Here is a 19,534-nt window from a genome sequence, read left to right on the forward strand (position 1 = left end):
GGGTTGAATGCCTTCTGCTGAGGCAGGGCATCTACCGACCACTCTTTACATGCCCTCTGGCGCAGCCCGCTGGCCTTTGTGTCACCCAACAATGATGGCACTGGAGCACCACAGCCAGGGGAAGATCATTGTTCAGTTCGGCCAATCGGAACGCAACAAATATACATCTGTGTGATGTGAGTTTCTGTGCGTATGTGTGTGTGTATGTGCATGGTAATGCAAGGTGAATGCATGTGGAGCGAATGTCTCTTTCACACCAAGCTTTTGCAACTGCTCTGTGACGAAGGGGAGGGGGACGTCACACAAAGAAAGAGCCAATCAGACATTAGCTGTTTGGATTTATGCCAGGGTTTTTAGGCTTGTAAGACTTTAGTACAAGTGGCAAAAGCCAGTTTTTTCAAAAAAAAAAAAAAAGTCAGCTGAGACGAGATGCCCTATACACCGTCTGGCTTTTTCTGCGACCGGTTGATCCGGGAACGAGAGAGAAGAGACGGGGAAGGGTCTCTGAACAAGCCCCTCCGCTTCAACTGCCAGGACTTCAACACCCTGAGACAGGAGTGCCTTCAGAGGAAGAACCTGTTTGAGGATGACTCTTTCCCGGCCACTGTGGAGTCTTTGGGCTTCAAGGAGCTCGGACATAAGTCCAACAAGGTCAAGAACATCGTCTGGAAGAGGCCCAAGGTATGATGGGGTTTATACCGGACACGTTGATCACAAATTTAAATAAAGAGGGGATGGATCACGCATGTGGGAGGTGGGACGTAATTTTTTGGTACACAGCAACATCAAACCTGCGTGGAAATAACAGCATTTTTTCCATCCTAATGAGGGATTATATTATGATGAAAACTAACTGCTGCTGCGGGATTTTACCTGGAGATGCAGATGGTCAACAGAGGCACCTCTGGGATTAAAATTCTCCCAGCAAGTCCTACGTGGATAGATCGGAGTCAAATTGAAAGCTCTTACTGTAATGAATGTTTATCACTTACCTATTTGGAAACAACTGTAACTTTGCCCCAATTGGTATCCGCCTCAGATGGAGTCATGTTATGTTTACTTATACAACCCAGAATCACAAGTTTATCTCAGAGGACTTCACACAGCAACCTCAATCCTTACTAGCAGATATGAGATTGATCCTTAACTCCTCTTTGTGTTTATTATTGTCTGCAGGAAATCTGTGAGAACCCTCAGTTCATTGTTGGAGGAGCCAGTAGGACAGACATCTGCCAGGGAGATCTTGGTAAATTATGCCTCTTTTTTACATTTTTGGCACAGTGATACCATCACAGCATCACAGTGTTTTTCATTCTGTGAAGTAGAAGTTTCATAGTGACGCAAAGGATTCAGGATGAACTCGAAGGTTTTAATTTTGGTTGCTCTTGGAGAGTTAAAATTAATAGGACAAGATTTCTGTGGCGCAAAAAATAGGAGGAAATCTACCTTTAGAAGCTTAAAATGCTAGCATCTTCCTCCCCTTCCAGATCAGAAACAGCCATTTGTCGTTGTTCAGTGGTGCATGAAATTATTTTGGCAGTTGTTGAACATCATTTTGGAAGTAGCAGAAGCAGAAGTATACATGGCAGGTTGGGGAAAGGGTATAGCTGTGTTTTCTATATGGAATCGCTCTGGGTGTATTCAACATTCAGTCACAGTTTGTATTCAGGCAGCTCGGGGATCACAGGATAGCAAATATCCCATCAATCCCCCGCACACGGCCTCTCTGCCTGCAGCGGCCTCCCCATATTCTGCTTACTCTTTTGGAAGGGAATCCAACCAGCAGCACTTCTCATTGTTGTTCAGTTCAGGCTGCAAATAAAGGGGACCAAAAGCACAAAGGTCCTGGCAGACACTGTTAACCATTCCCCGTTGAAAAACTTACATTGTTCCCAGCCCAGCAGCTAACACCCTGTGACACACCTGGACAATCAGAAAACACAAACGTCAGCACTCAGTAGTGGTCTTTTCCTCCAGCAAAACAAAATATGTCCATCAGAGAAGTTGCTCTCAGTCTTTGTTTTAGGGAAATCACACTTGTCAAGGTACAAGTTCTTCATCTAGGTATTTATCTTCTGGTTGAGTGAAGGACAGGTGGTTCATTTTCCAATTACATCCATGCAGTAGGAATCTGAAAAAGGCAGAATTTATGTATCAGATGAAATCACTCCTCCTGAGGTTACTATTTTTATGTATAATCTGTGACTCTCAGACATTAACATCTAATCGAGGAGAGTTGAGTGAAAGGATTTTCTGTGTTCAGGTGACTGCTGGTTGCTGGCTGCCATCGCCTGTCTCACCCTAAATGAGAAGCTTCTCTATCGAGTTGTTCCCCAGGAGCAAAGCTTCTCAGAGGGCTACGCCGGCATCTTCCACTTCCAGGTCAGAAGCAACCATCTAATTCTCATGTATTTCCACAAAGTCTTACATTCAGTCATTCCTTCATTCCTCATTAGTGGATTTATAACATTACTCACGTATCGAGAAATAATCCTGATGAAGGTCCTTGGATTCAAATGTGTAAAGTGTGTAAAAGCTATAGGAATGTCATCGGCTTCTGATCCTTGATCCTTAGCATTGTTTCTCCTCCCTGACCTCATTGTGTCCTCCAGTTCTGGCGCTATGGTGACTGGGTTGATGTCGTCATTGACGACCGCATCCCGACCTTCAACAACCAGTTGGTCTTCACTAAGTCTGCCGAGAGGAACGAGTTCTGGAGCGCCCTGCTGGAGAAGGCCTACGCCAAGTGAGTACTGAGCACATAGAGGAGAACAGAAGAGGTTTTACACTGATTGTTTACCTTTGACTGCTGCATATCAAGGACAGGTCGAACTTTTCTTGACAACGACAACAAGTTGGGTCACACACCTTTTTATTTTTCTGTATCGGTTTGTAAATTAATGGCTTAATATTTTTCAGCTACATAAATCAGTAGATGTTAGACATTTCCCCTACAGTTTTAGAATTGATTTCTTTCTTGGTTCCTGTAGGTTTTGTGTGCTGCAGTCTTGTGAAATCTGACTTTGTCTAAGAAAGTATTAAGATTGGGGCTATCTAAATCAGTTGTGTTGGATGTAATGTAAGTCAAAAGTTTATGTTAATCGTTTTATGTGAGCTTGTTTTGTTTTTTTTAGCATGTCTTAACATGTTTTACGTATTTATTATGTTTTGTGTTCAAGTCTGTGTTTGGTGTTTTACCTGACTGCAAGGTGACAATACAGTTGAAGTGGAAATGCTCTCCCCTGTCTGTGTCCAGGCTACATGGCTCCTATGAGGCCCTGAAGGGTGGAAACACCACTGAGGCCATGGAAGATTTCACTGGTGGAGTCACTGAGTTCTACGAGATGAAGGAAGCTCCCAAAGAGCTCTACAAGATCATGAAGAAAGCTCTGGAGAGAGGCTCCCTCATGGGATGCTCCATTGATGTGAGTCAGACATGATACAGAGGTTGAGAGCTTTAACACGTGAAGTATTTTGCATCTGTAACTGCACCTAAAGTAATGTCATGGTGCATTGAACACAGCCTGCACAGCAGTAAAGTGAGAGCTTCAGCCACTGGATGTCAGCAAAAGCAAGATTTTCAGATGTCGTTATGTTGCTCATTTAGAATTATTGTTATGCAAATTGATTTAGACTGATGGTATTATCTGCATATCAGGTTTATTTGCTAATTAACACCTGTACTTTAAATAAAATGCTGGATGTGTTTCTCTCTTTAAATCTTTTTTTGGTTCATCATGGTCTGTTATGTGTTTTGTGTATCTGCAGTCTCTGGTTCCAGCTCGCTTTGAGACGCGTACTGTGACGGGACTCGTGAAGGGTCACGCCTACTCTGTGACGGCAGTGGAGGAGGTAAAGCAGGCCACTGAGCAAGATGACAATACTGAGTGTAGTTTTTTGTAATTGTTTCAACTGTGTGGCTCTGCAGAGCTGCAGGACAAATGGTGGAGCAGGACAACAGCACAGTAACAAGGAGAGTGTTAGTAAGACACTGGGGGTCACATTAATGTGTCCAAAACAGCAAATTACGTAAAAACAATATGAGATTAAATGTGAGAATCTGAAATATTCCAAATTTTCAACAGTGTAAATCTTCTCAGCACAAGGAGTCTAAAGTTCGTCTGGTGCGACTGAGGAACCCGTGGGGTCAGGTGGAGTGGAACGGTCCCTGGAGTGACAAGTAAGGAGTTTTTAACCAACTTCACCCCAAAGTTTTTGATTTCCAATTTTACTGTCTTTTGATCAGCTTTTGGTAATTTAACATTTTTTCTCCTGTTTCCTAAAGCTCTAAGGAGTGGACCACACTGTCAAAGACTGAAAAAGAGAAGCTACAGCATCAGAGTGCTGAGGATGGAGAGTTCTGGTAAGTGGCATATTTATACTGTAATATTATAGCTGGAACATGTGGATCTCATGTTCACATGATTTGAATAGAAATTAATAGAAAGCAGTAAACATCTCCAAATAATACATGACATTGGTATTAAATATTTCAAGCTCCAACAGTCGAAACTCTTGATTAACGCCTGTGTGAGTGTGTTTGCTGACATTATGAGGAAAGCAAGAATTTTATTGATATTTAAAGTTACTACAAGGAACTTTTAACTGGTTATAAAACCGTTTTATGATGCCTCTGATGCCTCTATATGACCTACATAAACAAATGAGACCATCAGCGAGAAAATGGGCTATTTCTATATAGTTATTCTAAATGCCTGCCACCAGGTCGGATTCCCCACGAAATCTGATGGAACGATTTACAGCACGCCAACTGGAAGACCCTATGTTTACGTTAAATGTTGCATTGTAGCATGAGGGAGTACAAAGACGTTACTAGGACAAGGGGAGGACATTTCTTTTCATTTGATGATGTTAAAAGTAAAGTTAGACTTGTTGTTGGACGAGAGAAAAAGACGAGAGAAACAGAGAAAGAGCAAGCTAGCATCTGTCTTTCACTCGCTTCCAAAACAAATGCACGTGCTACCCAAGATCTTTACGACACGAGGCGGTGGTGCTCATGGGAAATGCAGTCTTTATTCTGGGAAAACACTATCACTTTTGTCCACAGGAGCCACTAAATCAACACTTAATGAAAGTTCCTCATAGTAACTTTAAAGGGAATCAAATGACGTCAGCTGTAGAGATTTTAGCCAGGTATCCATCCTGTCTTGGTCTTTTTTGTGCCCGTACAGGATGTCATTCGAGGACTTCAAGAAGAACTACACCAAGATCGAGATCTGTAACCTCACCCCTAATGCCCTGGAGGATGACAAGATCCACAAGTGGACTGTTTCTGTGAATGAGGGCCGCTGGGTGAGAGGCTGCTCTGCTGGAGGCTGCAGGAACTACCCAGGTATATTACTGTAAAGATTCACACAACAGTACATTCCTTTCTCAGACATTTGTGACCCCAGAAACAGGAGAACTGTGCTGGCTTTAAATATGGTATCAATTCTGATGGCTATGTTGTTTTGGACTGCTGTTCTTTATACAGATACTTATACAAAAAAAAAAAGTCAGGTGTTTAAGAGCACATAAATTAGAAAACAAAGCATGAAAACGTTGAAATTGAGAAATTAGTATAGAAAGGACAAAAATCACACTTGTAAAAACCTCCTAAATGTCTTGCAGACACCTTCTGGACCAACCCTCAGTACCGCCTGCGTTTGCTGGAGGAGGATGATGATCCTGAGGACAACGAAGCGGGCTGCACCTTCGTGGTGGCGCTGATGCAGAAGAACAGGCGGAAAGAGCGCAAGATGGGAGCCAACCTCTTCACCATCGGATTTGCCATTTATGAGGTGTCCTGTTCGGTTTTCATTCATCATTCAGAGATTGTGGGACACTGAATTCTCAATGTTTGTTTAAACTTGCTTATGACTTACAGTGTTTTTTTTAAATCACATCAGTTCAGATGTTTTATACTGAAAAGTCAGAAAACTTTCAAACATGTTTTCTTTCTAGTAAATCCCATAATTCTCCTGGACCAAACTGGGAAAAAGGAGATTTTTGAAATTGCTATTTGATCTTGTTATTTGTTCTAGTAAATTTCACACCATAATAAAAATTTTGGTTTTAATTAACACCCCATTTGACACAAACACTAATGTCTTCTCTGTCTGCCCACAGGTGCCAAAGGAGGTAAGGACGGCGTGAAAGAAACTCCCACAGTGGAGCACCAGTTTGCAAGTTAATCACACATCATTTGTTTTCCAAGTTTGATTATTAACTTTTAATGAGTTCTTTAATATAGTTTTATACTTGAGTAAACTTTCTGAATTCTTCGTCTTTAGCTTTGTGTGTGTATTTGTGCATTTGTGTGACTTTTAAGCCTGTTTCCATCCTACGTTTTCTAACACTTAGTCACTTCTCCTCCCTCCTCTTCTTCCAGATGCACGGGAACAAGCAGCACATGCAGAAGGACTTCTTCCTGTTCAACTCCTCCAAGGCTCGCTGCAAGTCCTACATCAACCTGCGTGAGGTGACCCAGCGTTTCTGCCTGAGCCCCGGAGAGTACGTCATCGTTCCCTCCACGTACGAGCCGCACCAGGAGGGAGAGTTCATCCTGCGAGTCTTCTCTGAAAAGAGGAACACCTCAGAGTGAGTGGGTGAGGGCGCTCAGGGTGGCCTGCAGGGGGCGAGCTGGGCTGCGTGAGGAGGGAATGATGCACAGTTTTCCCCTGTTAGAATAATACAGATATGTTTGTTAGTATGTATTTAATTCAGCTGATGTTGATCCTGTTTCTGAGTAGGGCTGGGTATTGAAGAACAACACAAATCAATACCATTAGAGGATATTGAGAGGTTTTAGCTGTATCAATATCAAGAGGTTTTTTGTAGTTTTAATGCATTTCTTATTATAAATAAATGGAATATGACCTGATTCTGTTTGCAGAATCATCAAGTCAAGTTGAAATTTCTAGTCAAGTTTTAATATTTTACAGTTGTACTCCAAAAGAAACATTTTAGAGCCCTGACAAATACTTAAAATATAAAAACCTGCATAAAACTATTATAGATCAGTTTCAGACAATACCCAGCCCTACTTGTTGATATGTAAATTAACAGCAACAGGATTTATTTAACCTAGAAAATAGCAAGTTTAATGGTATATTAGACATTCACAGTGCAGGTTTGTTTGTTTGTGATTGGGGTGGGATTTGTCGGGTGGGGCTTGGTGGGTGGGACAAAAACCAACAAGAACAAACCATTTTAACGGAGATTTGATTTGTAGAGCTCGAAGAAATCGGCCCCAGTTCGAAGCTGTTATGGAATCTTTTTTAGGACAAGCGACTTCAGATTTGGGCATGCACTGGTAAACTTTCAAAAATATTCAATACTGCATACTCCAACCTCAACAAACATCCAACTGCTGCCCTGGAGGACCAGACAGCATGCGGAGCCGGCCTGAACTCTGACGGACCAGGACCTGGCTGTGAATCAGGCTGTGATGGATGTGCAGTAAAACAGGCCCCTGTGATGGGCTTTGAATTACAAAACTTGGCTTTCGATCTCACACGGGTCATTTTTTGCAAATAATATGAATTCAATGCCATTAGGATTAAAATACGTTAAACACCAGATGAGTGTTGTGAACCCCTCCCATCTGATTCTGTTGGTTTTGACCTAGATTTGTCTAAATAGCTGCACACAATCAACTACAGGTTGATATTAAGCCTTATAAAATCAAGGAGATGACACCTACTATGACCAAGATTGCCCAAAATAAGAAAAATGAGGAGAAAATACTAGAAGAGACATCAGGTGGTACTAAACTAACACATTTTATTCACAGCTTCTTTAAATCTTTGTGGAATGGTGTTATGTGAGTATGTGAGTATTTAAGCCTTCAGAAACGGTGTGATAAAGATACACTTGACTATTTATATAATAGTGTATAACAATCTGATGAAAATAACACTGGCTGTAGTAAACAGATAAGTTATGGTCCAGATGAGATGTTGTTGTCACCATGGTGACTAATGTTTATTCGTCTTCACCCAGGGAGATAGAGAACAGGATTGAGGCCGATCATCCAGTGGTAAGTCTCCTTCCTTTCCTTTCCAGAGTTTGTGGAGTTACAATGTTAGAAGTGTCTGAACATTTCTCTGAGAGAAGCTACTAATACATCTTTAGTTTTTCATTTTCTTGAAACCAACATGCATTTTCATGCATATGCACAAAACAATGCAGTATTCTGCACCATGTTGCCCACCAGTGTCAATGTCACATCAAAACATTAAAGTTATTCCTTCAACATGTTCACCCAGCATCATTATTCTTAATGCTAAATAATATAAAATTCCTAATTTATGCAGCTTATACTTGTGCTTGTGCAGTCCTTCACAAACTTGATCTCCGCATTTTTCCTTTTACATTTTCTTCCCCCTCTTGTCTCTTCATCTCCTTCTACTTTGCGGCTCCATGACGCCTCAGCCGGCGCCGGCCTCGGCGGGGGAAGAGAGCGAGGAGGACCAGCAGTTCCGGACCATTTTTCAGGAGATAGCCGGCGAAGTGAGTACAGACAGAGATTTTATAATTTTCCCTTCTCTCCTAATTGTTGTAGCCGCTAATCATTGACTGTGTTGATGGGTAATACTGGCATCATAATGTCTTATTCTGAATTTTACAATAACTCTTGCAGGACATGGAAATCACAGCCAACGAACTGAAAAACGTTCTCAACAGAGTGATCACTAAACGTGAGTCTAGTCTAATAAACTGACCTGTTACCAGTTTTTCCATGTCAGTCACTGCCCTTCAGTTATACTGTAAGGGGTGATTCAGGGTGATGCTTCGCGTCACGGTCCTGCAAACCCTGCCGGGATTCATTTCACAATAATGACCCACTCGCTGTACATTATCCTTTACTTATTTACCTCTAAATCTTTTACAGCTCTCTCTCTCTGTCCTTTTGTTCCCTCCAGATAAGGACCTGAACACAGAGGGCTTCAGCCTGGAGAGCTGCAGGAGCATGATTGCTCTGATGGACGTATCCTTTGTATCGAGTGCATCGGGCTGGCTGTGTTGTCTGTAGGAGGCACAACCTGCCGAGACCCATGGCAGGGTCTGTGATGGAAGCTCACGTAGTCTAGGCCTCATTTCACCCCACAAACACAGAGACATGTCGTACTTTCATTTTCTCAGTATCGAGTGTGCTTTTTTCCCCGTGACCTCTTGTGGTCTTACCCAAAGTGTTTGTTTACTCTTTAATTAGAATAATTAACTTAATTGATGTATTGTACGTTAGTGATGTCATTCTCAGACACACACAAAAACATAACATTATTTTGCTGCTCAAATGTGACACTGAAATTCTCCCTCCACTCAAAAATGTGTTTTTCTTCTCGTTCCTTCAGTTGGATGTTTGAGCTTCACTGTGCAGAATGATGTATGTGCAGAGTTTGACGCTGGGCGACTGTTTTCAAAACTCGTGTACCCTACGAGCATGATTTGTGACATCACAACTAATTTGGAGCCAATCATTTTTCAGTAAAATAGGAGACATCTTGTGTCCAACAGTTAAACTTAAAGTTAGAGATATTTGCATACATTCATATGTTCTGGATTTTTTACCGAGGGAGAAGGAGGAAATGTTTATATTTAGAGCCGCAACTAAAGCTGTTCATTGTTTTCTCGATTAATCAGTCTTTTGGTCTAAGATTTAACCTAAAATGTCTTGTCTTCTCCCGACCAACAGTCCACAATCCAAAGATATCCATTTTACTGCCATAAAGGACTTAAGAAACCAGAAAATATTTACATTGTAGAAGCTGCAACCAGAAAATTTAACTCAAAATGTGACTCAAAACAATTAATCTGTTATCAGAAATAAATCTCTGTTGATCGACTAACTGTTGCAGCTTCAGTCATTTTAAGGACTTTGTGCAAAAACGTTACAAGACAGAAATTATTATTCAAAGCAGAGTATTTATAAATATATATATCTTAAAACATGTCTGGAGGGGATTTTTAAAATGTTTTTAACTGAAATAATGTTTTAATCTAACAGAGCAGTACTGACGCTCCTTGATACGTACATTATTTCGGTCTTAACTGCTTCGTTTCAGATGGATGGGACAGGCAGACTCAATCTTCAGGAGTTCAGACATCTGTGGAATAAGATCAAACAGTGGCAGGTGGGACTGCAGGTTCCCTTCTCTCTCTTTATGTTTTCATGATAGCGTCATCACTTTCTCACTTTCTCATTGATGTCGAACTTAATCTTTAAAGACGAGCGAGTCGCTCTCATCAGGGTTGTTGTCGACACATCAAATGCACAAATGCTCTCTTCCAGGGAATCTTTAAGCACTATAACGCAGACCAGTCTGGTAGTATCAACAGCTACGAGATGAGGAACGCTGTCAATGACGCAGGTAATAACACCGATAGAAGAATTAGAAAATCTTAAAGGGTCAGTTAAACCAAATTACTTACACCTGGTGGTATTTATCTGTGCAAATATTTTAGATGTTGAGGGATCCGTCTCAGATTTCTCCTGCTGCCTGAATATAATGGAGGAGAATTGAGTTTTGTTTTATTCAGACTAACCAGGACTGTGTGTCTGGAAAAACTTTAGCATTATAAAGCAAAAACTATTTGCAAACAGGGCCAAACGTTTCTTTTTGTTTAGTTTTTTGTGATTTGGGTGAACTGATCCTTTAAGGTTAATATATCACAAAACCTAAAAAAAAAAATACTTCTGCACAAAAAACAGATCTGACTTTAAATGTGATTAACCTGCTAAAAAAAAAAAAGATTTTTGATGCCAATGTTCTGTATTTTTAATTTGGAAAGCAAGCATCAGTCTGTATCTGATCTCTGAAATATTAGACATATTCTTGCAGTTCATCAGTCATGACCTTATGTTACCTCATGACCTTTAAAAGGTCATTTATTTTTTGTTGTAACATCACATTTCCTGGGTTTTAATGTAAACTTGCTGTTTGTAGACTGTAGGAATGTGCTGCAGATGAATTTACAGCTTGAACTCATCCTTTAAATGTTCTTGTCACTGTACAGTCATGTGTCTTATGTCCCGCTCAGGCTTCCGTCTCAACAACCAGCTGTATGACATCATCACCATGCGCTATGCCAACGAGAACATGAACATCGACTTCGACAGCTTCATCAGCTGTCTGGTTCGGCTTGAAGCCATGTTCAGTAAGTCAGTGCCTGAAACACATCACCGTACTGAGTATAAGTAGAGCGTCACCTGACATACTGAAGGTGAGAGAGGATATTTTAAAATGACTCCTCCAGCCTGTCATCACTTATTTCACATACAGTACTGTTCAGGTCAAATTTGACCTATTTATACATTTGAGAGCAGTAAAAACACCCTAATACACCTTTTTTTTTTTAGCCTGAAATGTTATAAGGTTTCTCAAAGTTACCCAGAACTGACTCTAACTTTTTTTTTTTAATTTTTGTACAACTGATTCACATTTTTGTAGATACTGCAGATAGGGTTTCAGGTTCAATTTGACCCGTATTTATTCAAAAATGTTGCTTTCTTCACATTCAATAACATTCAGTGAAATCATGATGGTTGTTAAGTTTCCTATTTTATGTAACATACAACCATAATATGTTTTTTCTCCATAAACCTATAGTGTAAAACCTCAAGTATACTCTGCTCTCTGAATGCTGAAATAAGGATTAATCACTAGTTTATTAATGACTAATGAGGTATTTATCGATAAATAATAGAGTTGTGGTTCAGAAGTTTGGTATAGAGACTCATTATGAGGACAAACTGTGAAGGGTCAGAATGTGAAAAGTATCTGTGTGTTAAAGACTGAAGCAGCTCTTTCACAAACAAACATCACACATTTATTCATTTTTTTTTATTCCATTATGTGTGAATTTTTGACACACTCATACAGTCCAGCCAAGCATTGTTCAAACCAACAGAACTTCACTCTGTTGTAGCTGAGTTTCCAGAAATAAGTTGTGTGTATGATACTTAATACATCCAAAATGTTTCACTTTGATTCAGTAGTTTTTAGTTTCACTGTAAATATCAAACAGCTTCGATATAGAAGTGGAACAATCTGATACAGAATAGATGCAATACTGTCCAACCTTAAAACGGCAATAATCGATATTTTTCATAATTACAATGTATGAAATGACAGCGTGTAATGTCCGAGGTGTTGCTTGTAGTGATGAACCTACAGAGAATTATCACCCGACTCTGCTGCTCCTCTTGGCTTTATGGAAATGTTTAGAGAGTTTCAGCTCATTGTTTAGCTCTCCAGCTGCAACTTTACTGTTTCGGTTCATTCTCAGCGCTCACATAGTGTCGTTTTCAGAGAAAAAGCTCTAAAAATTAACTATACGCTACCTGCTCAGCACCAAACAGCAAACAGACACAGTTAGCTGTAGACTAGCTGGTGAACATAGTGGAGCATTTAGCAGCTGAAGAGTCAGATATTCCCCTAACAGAGCTAAAAGAGAGTGAATATTGGACTTACATTCACCAGTTGGACAGAAACATTACTCCTAATGAATGATCATTTTCAAGATATGAACTTAAAAGTGACCAAAAAAAAAAACAGTTAAAGCAGGTCTAAAGGGAAAAGTAGAGGAAACTGAAAGTTAAGGGGTTAAAAGTCAGTTGGCACTTAAAGCTGCACTTGGCAAGATTTTTATGTGAGAATACACTTTACTGTATTAATCACAAAGGAGTGATGCAGTGTCCCAAACTAAGTGAGACTCCATTGATTCAGTCTATTTGTCCGGATTCTGGAGTCACATCCAGACACTCTTGTTCCACAAGGAAGTTAAAAATCGGTATCTTTGTTTAGCACAATAGCTCATAAAAGACTGACTAGCGAGAAAAAACAACTGTGTCTTGTTTAAATGTAGGGATGACACCCTCTACCCGTTCTTTAAGCACTCTGCTGTATCTTTGCCTAACGAGTCACTGGCCCTCCTGTTTGGTTAAACATGATTTTGAAGCCACCAGACGGTGTGTTTTTGAAGTTTCCTGGTGTAACGTTCAGTATGTGGGCTGAGGTGGATCACACTTGAATTGTATTGAATCATAGTTGCAGTGTTGCAATGTTTTTTCTCTCTAGGGGCGTTCCAGGCCTTTGATCAGGATGGAGATGGTACAATCAGACTCAGTGTCCTGGAGGTAAGTGAAGAGCTACGACAAAACGCTACCTGTAAACCACACGTCTCCACATCCACAGTTTCGCTTGTGCAACATAAGTTTTCCAATATGCAGACAGACATTGATTATTTTTGGGCACCGTCCCTCTACATAAAGCATCAAAATGTTCTTCTAAACCTGCTAAATTATATAATACACCCTTTTCCCCATAAACTTTATTTATAGTATAACATTTTAGTAGGATAAATAAATAGGTAGTGTGAGCAAATTAAGCATATTTAGAGTAAATGAGGGCAAAAACCAACAAATTGTAATTGTTAATTAGTCTTAATTAGACGGTTTTCACAGATTATTATTCAGAGAAGAGGAGATTAAGTCAATATAGTTTTTAACATCATTCATGGAACAGAAAATGATGGTTTTCTTCTATTGAATTTGGATTTATTGGATGTTGTATTTGGCAAGAAGCAAAAAAAAAAAGAGTCCTTTTTCTTAAAATCAGTATATACAATAATAACATTTTCAAACCTCGAGGAAGTTGGTGTGGACACACAGGAAATAACATCCACAACTCTACAACAGATATAGCTCAATAAGCAGCTGGTCTTACAGTCAGTCTTACATAAACAAGTGAAAAGCAACTACTAGTCAACGTGATGGAAAATGTTTATTTGAACTGCATGAAATCTGCCAGTCAAATTGTTCCACCTACAGCGTGTAACAGCTCAACATCTGAACATTATTGGAAGAGTTTTATTCTACAAGATCTTGTGTAAGGCAACATGTGATGCAGTGGTTCAGTTGCAAGATGATAACTGGAGAAGGAAATAAGACAAAACAACATCCGACAGCAAATATTTTCAGACTTTTCTCTCCTCTTGTTTCCTTTTTAAATACTGAACACAGTTTTACCTCTTCAGGCATCTAAAAATGATTGAACAGTCTGATGGGAAAATCACTCTCAGATTGAACTTCTCACAACTCATAAACATACATGCTGGGATGAGGGATTATTAGTCATCAAGGGGAACTATCGCGCTAATGATTACGGCTGATCTTCACCTTATTGCTAAAATAATTGAATTACTGTATATCGCACTCAGGAAGATGAACATATGTATCAAACTACTGTTAATTCAACACATACTTCCCCAAAATTAAACACTATGGAGTTATAAATGTATATGATTGTTTGTAAAGTTGTGCATCACAGCACATTACAGTGAATCGTAGCTGAGTTTTATTTGCTCTTGATTGAATTTCTCATCTTAACTCTAATATAAATTCATGGCAGGTTGAAATGTTGCATTAATAAAAACTTGTAAACTTGCAAATTTCAGTGTTTCTGACACTTTGTTGCTGCTTTTTGTCCTCTGCTCATTATATTGACCCGGTTTCCTTCTTCTCCCTGTCTGCAGTGGCTCCAGTTGACCATGTATGCCTAGAAAGGCCCATCTTCTCCCAGGTGAGCTCCACTCCACACGAGGACCAGACAAGCCAGCCTTTACCTCATTATTCAGTGTGCCCGACCGCCGTTAGCTCTCATCCACTTCACCTCCAGCCTTCCCTCCCTACCTCCCCCCCCCCCTCCCCCTCCATCCCTCCCCCTCCATCCCTCCATCCCTCCCCCTGCTCTTTCTGCTGCAACATGTGCAACCTTCAACATGCTTCTCAACTTCTCTTTCATACTTCTTCCTCTTCTTCTCAGTTCCCTTAGTCTCGCCTTTGTCCTCCCATTATCACTGAAATTTCAGTCTCTCCTCTCAGTCATCAGCCTCGTTTTCATCATTTTTTTTTTTTTTTTTTTTTTTTTTTTTTTTTTAAAGACAATCTTCCTGCAACAAGTGTACCGCACTTTTCTCAGGCATCAAAACACACACAACCTCTTTTTTTTCTGTCACAATACCTCACAGAGCCGCTCCCAGAAATCCATTTCTGTACTAGGTCACTGTTATCTCTATGACTGAATTTTTGCTCCTTCATCCACCCCCCTTCCTCTGTTATCTTCTTCCTCTCTGTTATCAAAACTGAGCAACGAGGGCATTTCTTCCTGTATCCATCCCAGTGAACTGGGCTCTCTGGTGGACAGTGAATAAACTTGTGAATCACTCCTACACCTGTTACCTTTCTCATAACCACATTTCTAAAGGATTTCATTTCCCGCTGGAGTTTTTTTTTGTGGGCCCCTAGAATCAGTCACACGCACCCCAACTAGTGACGAGGCATCTTATGTGCTCCAGTCCTGTGGATAGCACTCCCTGGTGGACAAACTCAGGCTTCTTCTGTTCATCTCAGCTCCAGCCTCCCATCCATCCCCGACAGAAAACCCCTGACAACTTGTCCAGTCTGACAGTGTTTCAGCTCTGCATGTCGATGACGGAGGAGATTCGAGAACAAAACTGCGGAGCCGACGAAGATTTTTCTCAACACCAAACGTTCGAGGTTAAAATATGGATTTGAAAGAATATGGCTAATGGGTTGGACTGCAGCTTTTTTGTGATTTTTTCCTATTAAGGCTTTGGTCAAATGAGTGTACTGCATTTTTAACCATTTAAAGAAAATAAATAAATAAATGTGTAGTTATTGGTTTGAATGCGTTACCAGTAGTTTTGACTTTGAAATGTGTTTTATTTGGACACAGAAGACTCACATGAAATCGGCATATAAAAGCATAAAGAAGACAGGAAAAGGTTTTATTATGTTGCAACATTTTTTTTTTATTATTATTATTATTATTAAATCTCTTCGATTGCACTTTCTTAAAAAATATCTGTTCACAACTTTGATATAACAACTAAAAAACTTAAAGAAACTCAGGAATGCCAGGTAAGAGGTGAACTGCATGCTTTCCTCTAACTTAAAAAAAAAAAAACGAGCTGGTGAGGCGGTTTTTAGAAGACGGCGGCTGTGAGAACGTCACGTTAACTCGGCTGAGAATTCATCCTCGAGAGAGGACACAAAACAACCAGGAGTCATAACCACACCAAGTACGCCAAAGAGAGCATCGGCTGGGCTATCGCACTGGTTAAAAGTGGTTGATTATTCCTTTTTTTTAAAAAAAGTGGCTTTGCGCCTGTTTTCAGAGGGGAGGGGGGGGGGTGAGGTATGGCATGGGAGATTAATCCTAATTCTTTCCTTCAAACTCTTCCATCGAACACCTCCTCTAAACCTTCACCTCCTTCATTAGAAAACTATCTTCACTGTGGAAAATAGAGCTCCAGCGCCTTCTGCTCGATGCCCCAAAATAATAATTAAAAAAAAAAAAACATATCCAAAGTGGAAATTATGTGATAAAAACTGTACTTCACACTCACTCATGGAAAACGGGGGTTCCCTACTCGCCACTCTTTGGACAAATAGGAAGAAAAACTCACACAGATAAACATGTTCACATGTATGAACACACACACACACACGATCACGTCTTGGTTCTGTTATCACTGCAAATTGTTAATTGTCAAAATGGCCAAGTCACACAACACTGCACCACAGTCCCTCAACACCTTTATCTCAAATGAGCAACAAAAAAAAAAAACAAAAAAAAAAAACAAAACAAAAAGAAAAGAAACGTAATCCGAAACCACAAAAAAAAAAACGAAATAATTGTTAGAAAGGATTTTTCTGAAAATAAAATAAAAACCAAACCAAAAAAACAAATAAATTTTCTCACCACAGTGAAACTCTTAAAAACAAATAATCACGACTGCTGACTTATTCACAGCCTGAGAGACTACACCGTGAATTTCCACAAACACTTTCAATCACTCGTTACGAATGATCGAACGAATTATGTCAACTTCATAAAAGAAAAAAAGAAAAAAAGAACTAAAGGTTGCTCAACAAGACACGTCACAACTGCACAACAACAATAAAAACATCTCTTTAACCCATGCCATATTGTAGCCAACCAACCTGGAAAAAGATTATTGGTTTGACTTGCAGTTTCAACAGAAAGCATAACGTTCCCTCTGATCCCGGCAACACTGAAGTTTCTTCAATTAACAAAAGTCACGTGTATCTTTGTCTTATTTTGGTCAGTGAAAAGAGGAACTGCAGTGTTCATGGTCAGACAGAAAGAGAGGAAGGCCTGTTTGTAGAACGTAAAAAAAACAACAACAGCACAACCAACCCTCCTTTTGTGATTGTAATATGGTTGGATTCCAACACCGAACATAAAGGATGGAGTCGTCAGACGCCACTCATCAGGCTCGACAGGAGCTCTGCTAAGTTAAGTGGGTCCCAAAAAGATCCCCCCCAATATGGGAGGTTAACAGGGGGGGTAAAGGTAACAAGAAAGGGGGAAGAGCTTGACGGGGAAACGACGTTCCCACCGGCCTTAAGGCTCCAGTTCAGTCTCCTCAGCATGTTTCTGCATGTGCATGAGCATCCCCTGCAAAAAAAACAAAAAAAAAACAGTATAAAACTCCAAACTGCATATAAAGAAGCTCTAGAAAACTAAAATTTCAGGAGTAAAAAGGTTTATTATACCTGCTTGGAGCTGTTGCGTGCACAGAAAAACTCTTCACAGTTTTTCCAGCGGCACTTGAACGTCTGGACGTTGGCACAGGTGTGGTCGCTGATCAGGTGCTGCTGCAGATGCTCCATCAACCCGAACACCAACGAACAGCCGTTCCACTGTTAACGCAAGACACCATTAACCACTAACAACCAGGGACACGCTCAAAGAGTCAGGTTCACGTTAAAGCCTGGCTTTAGCTGCAACAATTAACCAATCAATTAATTAATTATCTGAACATGTGAACATCAGTTTTCTTGATTTCTACCATTACTGTAACATACATACACCCAAGTGAAATCCAGCCACCAGGATAAGCTGAGTAAAAGATATTTTTTCTTATTTTACATCACCTGCAAAAACTCTCTTGATCAGCAACACATGTATTCACGTCTTACCCAGCAGCGATAGTTCTGCATCAGGTTGAGCTTGACGGCCTGCACGCTGCCATCGTAACAGCCTGTGTAGATCTGAAACAGCAGATAAACACAACTCACGGTTCATATCTGGTCTTTAAGCTCAAAAAAAAAAAAAAGAGTTGATTCTTTGATGGGTTACAGACAGGACTGATGATGAGTGTCTCCAGTATGTCCGTTCAGATGACTCACCATGTTCTTGTGGATGCCCAAACACATCACCATGTCCTTGTGTCCCCCGTAGACCTGCAGCTGCTCATGGGACTGAGGAGAGGAAAACTAATTATTTCAAATGTTCTTACTTAGATCAGATTTTTTGTTTAGCTTTAAACATGATTGTTCACCTCCTATTTTAGGAAACACAATCGCACATGTATATAAAAAGACAACATGTCAACGCCACAATTCAACATCAGTCTGGTGTCAGTGGGCGAAGACGTTCATAATAACAGATGGTTTGAGGAGGCACACCTGCAGATCAAAGACTCGGACCAGCTTGTCGAGGCAGGCGGTCACCATCACCTTCCCCAGGACGGCCACCACAGTGACGGCGTGACTGTGGCCCTTATAGACCCGCACCAGCTCTCCTGTCTGTACAGTGTGTTAGAGAAAACAAAGTGTGACGTAAAGAGAAACTATTAAAAAGAAGTACAGTATAATAATATTAACTTCGTGGTGATGTCACATCCTTTTGTGTAAGAAGAGATGAACAGTTTGACTCACGTGGATGTTGTGTGCATGGACGCATTGATCACTGGAGCCGCTAAATACCAGATCATTGACCACCTGAGAGCAGAGGACAGAGACAATGAGGTGAACAAAAACTAACACTGCACTCAGAACATGTAACAGGGAGAGAAATTTAGTCTTAAAACAGTAATTAACATTTAAATTACTTTAACAGATAATCCTACATTTCTTTACATTTGTATTTTTTGTATCTTAGTATGGTTCCTTGCCTTTAAAATGCATATCTAACAACACAGGAGATAAAAAGCATCAAAACTTCTTGTGCCTGTTTCTTTCTGTGTCAATACTTTCTTTTTCTCATTGAGACAATCTTGTTCCTTCTTAAGTCAAACATTAAGTACATTAAGAAGCCCAGACATCTCCTACCTTCATGCAGAGCACAGTTTTGGTGTGTCCCTCCAGCGTGCGCAGCAGGAGTCCGTTCTTGGCGTCTCTCACGCTGATGGTGCTGTCGTAGGAGCCGACCAGCAGGATCCTCCTGGCTCCCTCCTGCGATGAGGCCAGACAGCTCACGGCCCGCGGCCCGTGGCACTCAAACACGTCCATCTGCTTGTTTGTCTAAACCAACAAAGAATTTATAAACTAAAGATGAAATGCTCTGGAGAGAGAACGCCACCTCCGGTCAACAGAGCTGAAGACGTTTCATGATGCATTTTAAATCAGTTTTGATTGCAGGTTTTTTTTCCAAATGTTTGCAAATGTTCAACTTAAAGACAGCAGGTGACTTGA

The 19,534-nt window shown here is 40.4% G+C and overlaps 2 protein-coding genes across 6 annotated transcripts in view; one reads left to right on the top strand and one right to left on the bottom strand.

Moving 5' to 3' along the window:
- Window positions 1–113: 113 nt before the first annotated feature.
- capn3a (calpain 3a, (p94)) lies at window positions 114–16,174 on the top strand. 3 transcript variants are annotated; one of them, XM_044374055.1, is made up of 22 exons: window positions 114–681; window positions 1,177–1,246; window positions 2,264–2,382; window positions 2,613–2,746; window positions 3,257–3,425; window positions 3,769–3,852; window positions 4,086–4,180; window positions 4,286–4,363; window positions 5,193–5,353; window positions 5,632–5,801; window positions 6,130–6,141; window positions 6,392–6,600; window positions 8,005–8,041; window positions 8,437–8,514; window positions 8,645–8,702; window positions 8,928–9,001; window positions 10,071–10,139; window positions 10,298–10,376; window positions 11,047–11,163; window positions 13,086–13,144; window positions 14,542–14,588; window positions 15,419–16,174. In XM_044374055.1, exons 1-21 carry the CDS (start codon window positions 430–432, stop codon window positions 14,566–14,568), a joined length of 2,151 nt encoding a protein of 716 aa, XP_044229990.1. In that variant the 5' UTR covers window positions 114–429; the 3' UTR covers window positions 14,569–14,588; window positions 15,419–16,174. The 3 variants fall into 3 exon arrangements, with proteins under 3 accessions (XP_044229990.1, XP_044229989.1, XP_044229991.1); XM_044374054.1 differs by having other exon boundaries at window positions 14,542–16,174; XM_044374056.1 differs by having other exon boundaries at window positions 115–681; window positions 8,928–8,992; window positions 14,542–16,174.
- The window catches only part of znf106a (zinc finger protein 106a), an 18,681-nt gene continuing 15,172 nt past the window's right edge, over window positions 16,026–19,534 (bottom strand). For all 3 annotated transcript variants that reach the window (XM_044374053.1, XM_044374050.1, XM_044374051.1), the window contains exons 17-23: window positions 19,172–19,363; window positions 18,779–18,841; window positions 18,527–18,646; window positions 18,248–18,319; window positions 18,038–18,109; window positions 17,612–17,758; window positions 16,026–17,513 (exon numbers count right to left, since the gene is read on the bottom strand). In XM_044374053.1, the coding sequence (XP_044229988.1) occupies window positions 17,460–17,513; window positions 17,612–17,758; window positions 18,038–18,109; window positions 18,248–18,319; window positions 18,527–18,646; window positions 18,779–18,841; window positions 19,172–19,363 (720 nt within the window). In that variant the 3' untranslated portion in view covers window positions 16,026–17,459. The remainder of the gene's footprint in view (window positions 17,514–17,611; window positions 17,759–18,037; window positions 18,110–18,247; window positions 18,320–18,526; window positions 18,647–18,778; window positions 18,842–19,171; window positions 19,364–19,534) is intronic.

The sequence above is a fragment of the Thunnus albacares genome, chromosome 15, assembly GCF_914725855.1.
Source record: "Thunnus albacares chromosome 15, fThuAlb1.1, whole genome shotgun sequence".
Taxonomy (NCBI): domain Eukaryota; kingdom Metazoa; phylum Chordata; class Actinopteri; order Scombriformes; family Scombridae; genus Thunnus; species Thunnus albacares.